General features: G+C 48.6%; 1 protein-coding gene across 1 annotated transcript; it reads right to left on the bottom strand.

Annotated features, from left to right (window-relative positions):
- Nucleotides 1–213: 213 nt before the first annotated feature.
- On the bottom strand, nucleotides 214–5,211 carry LOC110870671. Its single transcript, XM_035976145.1, has 2 exons — nucleotides 4,262–5,211; nucleotides 214–4,159 (listed from the first exon to the last, which is right to left on the bottom strand). Exons 1-2 carry the CDS (start codon nucleotides 5,209–5,211, stop codon nucleotides 214–216), a joined length of 4,896 nt encoding a protein of 1,631 aa, XP_035832038.1.
- Nucleotides 5,212–5,671: the final 460 nt, after the last annotated feature.

Below are 5,671 nucleotides of genomic sequence, written 5' to 3' on the forward strand. Positions count from 1 at the left end.
TTTGGTTGTGTTTCCGACCCGGCTGTTCACTTGGTTGTGACGAGCCTTGGAGGTCTACAACGTTTCCTATGGTCGAGCCAGTGATGTTTTCGTGTACGCCCGAAGTAATAAATGCAGTTGTGACAAGAAATATGAATAAAATAAAGATAGCCGAACACTTCTTGTATTAGGTAAATGTGTTGGCGATTTGCCCTGTACGATTACATGTTTGTATTATATGTAGCATTTTCGTAACTGTTGGGCATTCCAGGTTCGTGGAACCTCTTTGTTGTTCATGGTACGTAGCTTGTACGCTCCCTTCCCGAGCACCTCATCAATGATGTATGGGCCTTCCCACTTAGGAGCCAGTTTCCCCGGTTTTTCTGCGTTGGACGCTTCATTGTCTCTTAAGACATAGTCCCCTGGGTTGAAGGTGCAGATCCGAACTCGGGAGTTGTAATACTTTTCAAGCTTTGATTTGTATTTGGCTTCATTGATTGCTGCCATCTCCCTCCGTTCTTCTAGGAGGTCCAGGTCGATCCTCCTTTCTTCTTCGTTGTTTATCAGGCTCATGGAGAGCATTCTTGTAGATGGAAGCCTAATCTCTGCTGGGATCACAGCCTCGGACCCATAGACCAAGCTGAAAGGTGTTTCTCCATTGCTTGTTTTTGGCATTGTTCTATGGGCCCACAATATGCTGGGTAGTTCATCGACCCACCCACGCCTTTTTTCACCGAGCCTTGCTTTGATGCCATCGACGATGCTCTTGTTGACCGCTTCAACTTGACCATTCCCTTGCGGATGTGCAACCGACGAGAAGGTATGTTCAATGTTTAGTTCCTTGAACCATCGTTCGAGATCATCTGCTGCAAAGTTTGTTCCATTGTCGGTGATGATTCTGAGTGGTAGGCCGAACCGGCATATGATTTGTTCCCATATGAAGCGTTTAACGACTGCCGACGTGGTTGATGCGAGTGCCTTTGCTTCTACCCACTTGGTGAAGTAATCGACCGCGACTATGATGAACTTAACTGCCCCCGGAGCTTCTGGAAAGGGGCCCACCATGTCTATGCCCCATTGCTGAAAAGGCCATGCGGTTGTTACTGGTACCAGCTCGTTTTTGGGCCGCATGGTTTTTGGTGCGTGCCTTTGGCAGCCACTGCATTTCCTCAACTCTTTCACGGCGTCGAGGTGCATCCCGGGCCAGTAGTATCCGGCATTCATTACTTTTGCCACTACCATCCGCGGCCCGGCATGGATACCACAAATGCCTTCATGTACTTCCCGGATCAGATAATTTGCGTCGTCGGCATCAACACATCTTAGCAGTGGGCCGAGATATGACTTTCGATACAGTATCCCGTCTGCCATCTGATAATGTTCTGATTTGTATTGGATTTTCCGCGCCTCAACTTTATTTTCTGGAAGTATCCCGGACTGTAAGTACATGATTATGGGTGTCATCCAGGACGTGGTTCCTGTTTGGATGACGCTGACTTCTCTGAGTGGAACAGATGGGTTGCTCAAAACTTCTATGCGCACATCCTTTGCTAAGTGCTGGAAACTTGTCGACGCAAGCTTGCTTAATGCATCTGCCGGCTTGTTTTCGATGCGGTTTATGTGATGCACCTTGTAGGAATAGAAAGTTTGTAACAACGTTTTTGCTTGGTTGAGATAGAGTGCCATTATGTCGCCCTTGGCTTCGTACTGGCCGTTGATTTGGCCTGCTACTAACATGGGGTCCACATGTGCTTCGATGTGTCGGACCCCCATTTTGATTGCCAAACGCAAGCCGGCCAGAAAGGCTTCGTACTCTGCTTCATTGTTTGTGCTCTTGAAGTCTAGGCGTATGGCGTATGTGAACTCATGTTTGTCGGGGCTTACTAGCCTTAGCCCTGCGCCTGCCCCATCTTCGTTGGATGCACCATCTGTGTACAGCAGCCATGGTTCTTCGGTTTGCTTTTTCTCGGCTTTCTCCATCGCTTTACACTCTCTGTCTTTGTCATCTGGGACCTCCGTCATGAAGTCTGCCAAAACTTGGCCTTTGATTGACGGTCGTGGTCTGAAAACTACGTTATGTCCCCCCAGCTCTATTGCCCATTTGGCCAACCTTCCTGACACTTCTGGCCTTGCTAGGATATTTCCAATATTGTAGTTTGTTAGCACGTGAATGACGTGGTTGGCGAAATATCTGCGCAGCCTTCTTGAGGCGTGAATCAGTGCGAGGACGAGCTTTTCCATGATTGCGTATCTGGTTTCTGGGTCAGTCAGGGTTCGAGACACATAATACACAGGTGTCTGGACACCTTGACGATCAACAAGCAGTACGGCTCCGACTGCCTTGTCGGAAGCTGAGAGGTAGAGGACCAAAGGTTCTCCTTTGTTTGGTGCTGTTAAAGTTGGTAACTTGATGAGACAGTCTTTCATCTCGCGGAACGCATTTTCTGATTCCGGAGTCCATTGGAACTGGTTTTTCTTCATGCAGTTGCGCAAGGTCTTGATGAATGGGAAGGATTTTGCCGCGTGGTTGGCGAGGAAACGATTGAGTGCTGCCAGTCGTCCTGCAAGCTTTTGCATGTCTTTGACGTTTGCTGGTGAAGGCATCCTGTCTATGGCTTGGACCTTCTCCGGGTTCACCTTAAAACCATCTTTAGTGACTATGAAGCCCAGAAACTTTCCCTCTTCCATTCCGAATGAGCACTTTGCTGGATTCAGTTTGATGCTTACGCTTCGCAGTGTGTTGAAGGTCTTCTGGATATTTGCCAGCATCGCGCTCTCCTCCTTGCTCATGATTACCAGATCATCCATGTACACTTCGATGTACTTACCGATGGCGTCACTGAATGTTTCGTTCATCAACCTTTGGTACGTTGCGCCTGCATTTTTTAAGCCGAACGGCATTTTGGTATAACAATACAGCCCCGTTGGCGTGCGGAATGCGGTTTTATCTTCATCTTGAACGGCCATTTGAACCTGGTGATACCCTTTGTAGCAATCTAAGAAACATTTCCACCGGAATGTTGCCAAAGAATCGATTTTTTCATCTATATCTGGTAAAGCGTAGCAGTCACGTGGGCATGCTTTGTTCAGATCCTTATAATCGACACACATTCGCCAACTGCCATTCGGTTTCTTTACCATTACTGGGCTTGCTACCCATGTTTGGTATCGGACTTCCCTGATGATACCTGCGTTTAGCAGTTCCAATACTTGTTCTTTCATTGCATCATGTTTGATATCCCCCAGGTGTCGTTTAGCATGCACTACTGGCTTTGCATCTTCTGAGACATTTAGTCGGTGTTCTGCGATGTGCCGTGGAACGCCAACCATATCGGCCGGAGTCCAGGCGAACACGTCCATGTTTTCTTGTAGTAATTTTTTTAGCGCCTCGCGGGTTAGATCAGACATGGCTGGGCCCAGGGTGACTGTTTGTTCTGGGTATGCGCTGTTCAATACCCATTTCTCTGCTTCTATGCGCGGTGCCTGTTTGCTTGCTTTTGTCGGTCTGATTTCATCTGTTGCTAGCACTTCTTTGCTTGCGTATATCAACGCGATGCCTGTTTCGGTTGGAAAACCTATGGCAGAATGTGGTGCGGAACAGATCATGCTGAAATCTCCTTGGGATTCTCTTCCTAGGAGGATGTCATGTCTTGAATGTGCCGGTAGTACCATAAGTGTGACTTCTTCGGTTCTTGAATTTCTCCCGTCAGAAAGCAATACTGGGAATGATATTTGTCCTAGGGGAAAGACGGCCTCGTTGCAGAAACCAGTTAGTGGGTAATCGACTGGTTCTAGGCGCGCCTTATCCTCTTGGTCAAATTGATTGAAGCATTGTTCATATATGATGTCCGCGGTGCTCTCGGGATCAATGAAGATGTAATCTGTTTGGTAGTGGCCGATCACCCCTGGGATAACTATTGGCCGCTTTTCTCTCGGGCCTCCCCTGACAACTGGGAAAACCACTTGCTTCTCACGCCATGAATCATCCTGCGCGCGCTTGTTGTAGTTTTTTCTTGGTCGCCGTGGACCTCCTTGCACCATATGAGTTTCTAGCTTTCTGAGCTTCTTGTTGTCTGGACCTTCGTCTCTTCGTTGTATCTGGCGGTAATCGCGCTTTCCTCCCTTGACTAAGTGACTGAGCTTTCCGTCTCTTAGAGCTCTTTCGATTTCTTGCTTTAGGCTAAAGCAGTCATCGGTCAAGTGGCCCGTATCTTTATGGAATTCACAGAAGAGATTTGGGTCTTGACCCCTTTTGTTGCGCATCTGCAAGGGTGGTTTGAACTGGTGATTTTCTGTAGCCAGAACCTCGGAGGGTGTTTTAGTCAGTGGGGTCCACTGTTTTTCTCTGTTTTCTCGCTTAACTTCTTTTCGATGGGCTATCTGGTTGATAGTATGGCGTGCGTCTTCCCGTGGAGGGCTCCTTTCTCTGTGTGCGGATGCCTTCCAGGGTTGGTTTCTGCCCCTTCTGTTGCTTCGGTCATTGTGATTATGCACGCGCTGACGGTGATCATCACCGGTCAGCTGCCTGTCTGTCTGCGCAATAGTCTTGGCTGCTTCAATGAAAGTTTCCCAATCTTTGGGTCCCCCATCTCGTCCTTTGATTCGTTTCACCAGGTCGTCGCACTTGACCGCGCGCATGAAGTGCGCGCGCATCATCTTTTCTGGTATGTCTCCAATCTCTAAGCATTCTTTGTTGTACCTCGTAATGAAATCTTCTACGCTTTCGTAGTCTTTTCTCCATATGTTCAAACAGTCACCTGGGTCTCTGGCTTGTCTTCGCTGCTGAGAGAAGTGTGCTAGGAACTTCTCTCGGAAGTCGACCCATGATTTGATTTTGCCAGCTGGTAAGTTGTCGAACCAGATGCGCGCTGCGCCAACGAATGTCTGAGCGAACAGGTGGCACCATGTTGGTAAGTTCCAACCGCCTGTTGCTCCTGCGCCTTTAAACACCTGGAGGTGATCGTCCGGGTCCGTCAGCCCGTTGTATTTGCCCACGTTGTGCGGTAACTTCGTTTTGTCGATGGCCGCGCATGCGATTTCTCGGATAAACTTTGAATTTTCAGCCATGTCCTCAGGACGATAGCTCAAGGTGTAATCATGCTCTGCTTTGGGGTTGTACCCCGCGCGCTTGGTTGGTTTGTATGCTTCGTGTTCCGGAGGAAGTCTGCTAAACACTGTGGATTCCCCCTTATAAGTTGGGTCGTCTTCCTCCTCTTCCCATTCCGTATTCATATTGCGCGCGCCCAAACGGGTTTGGATCGGCCTTCGTTGTAGATTGGAGGTTTGAACGAAGTTGCTCTCTGTTTCAGCATAAGTATCGCGCGTGTCTTGTATGCTAGGTCTTCTTACATTTTGCACTGGTTCTCTTTCTGGTCGTAAGTTCCACGCGTTTGTCTGCTGAGCCGTGTGTGTACTCAGAGACCTTGGTTGTGGAGTTACGAATGCTGATTGGTTAGCCTGTGCTTGGAGCAAGGCTTGTTGTGCGCTGAGCTGCGTATAAACGAGGTTTATGGACGCCATTTGTTCGGCATACCAGGAAGCCAGAGTTTTTCCCTCGGGTAGCCCTAAAAGTGCAGAGTAGTTGAGTTGTGCTTGTTCCGATGGAGCAGAAGGGCCTGGTCCATGGCTTACAGTCTGCATCGGCGGAGGTGTTTGGTGTAATATCCCCGTTGGAGATTGGAGAGCAGCTCCG

The sequence above is a fragment of the Helianthus annuus genome, chromosome 8 (assembly GCF_002127325.2).
Source record: "Helianthus annuus cultivar XRQ/B chromosome 8, HanXRQr2.0-SUNRISE, whole genome shotgun sequence".
NCBI classification, from domain to species: Eukaryota; Viridiplantae; Streptophyta; class Magnoliopsida; order Asterales; family Asteraceae; genus Helianthus; species Helianthus annuus.

Coding starts and splice junctions, on each gene's coding strand:
- LOC110870671 (XM_035976145.1), bottom strand. CDS start 5,211: ATGAATACGGAATGGGAAGAGGAGGAAGACGACCCAACTTATAAGGGG. Junction 4,160..4,261: donor CTGGCTACAGAAAATCACCA/GTTCAAACCACC, acceptor TGACTGCTTTAG/CCTAAAGCAAGAAATCGAAA.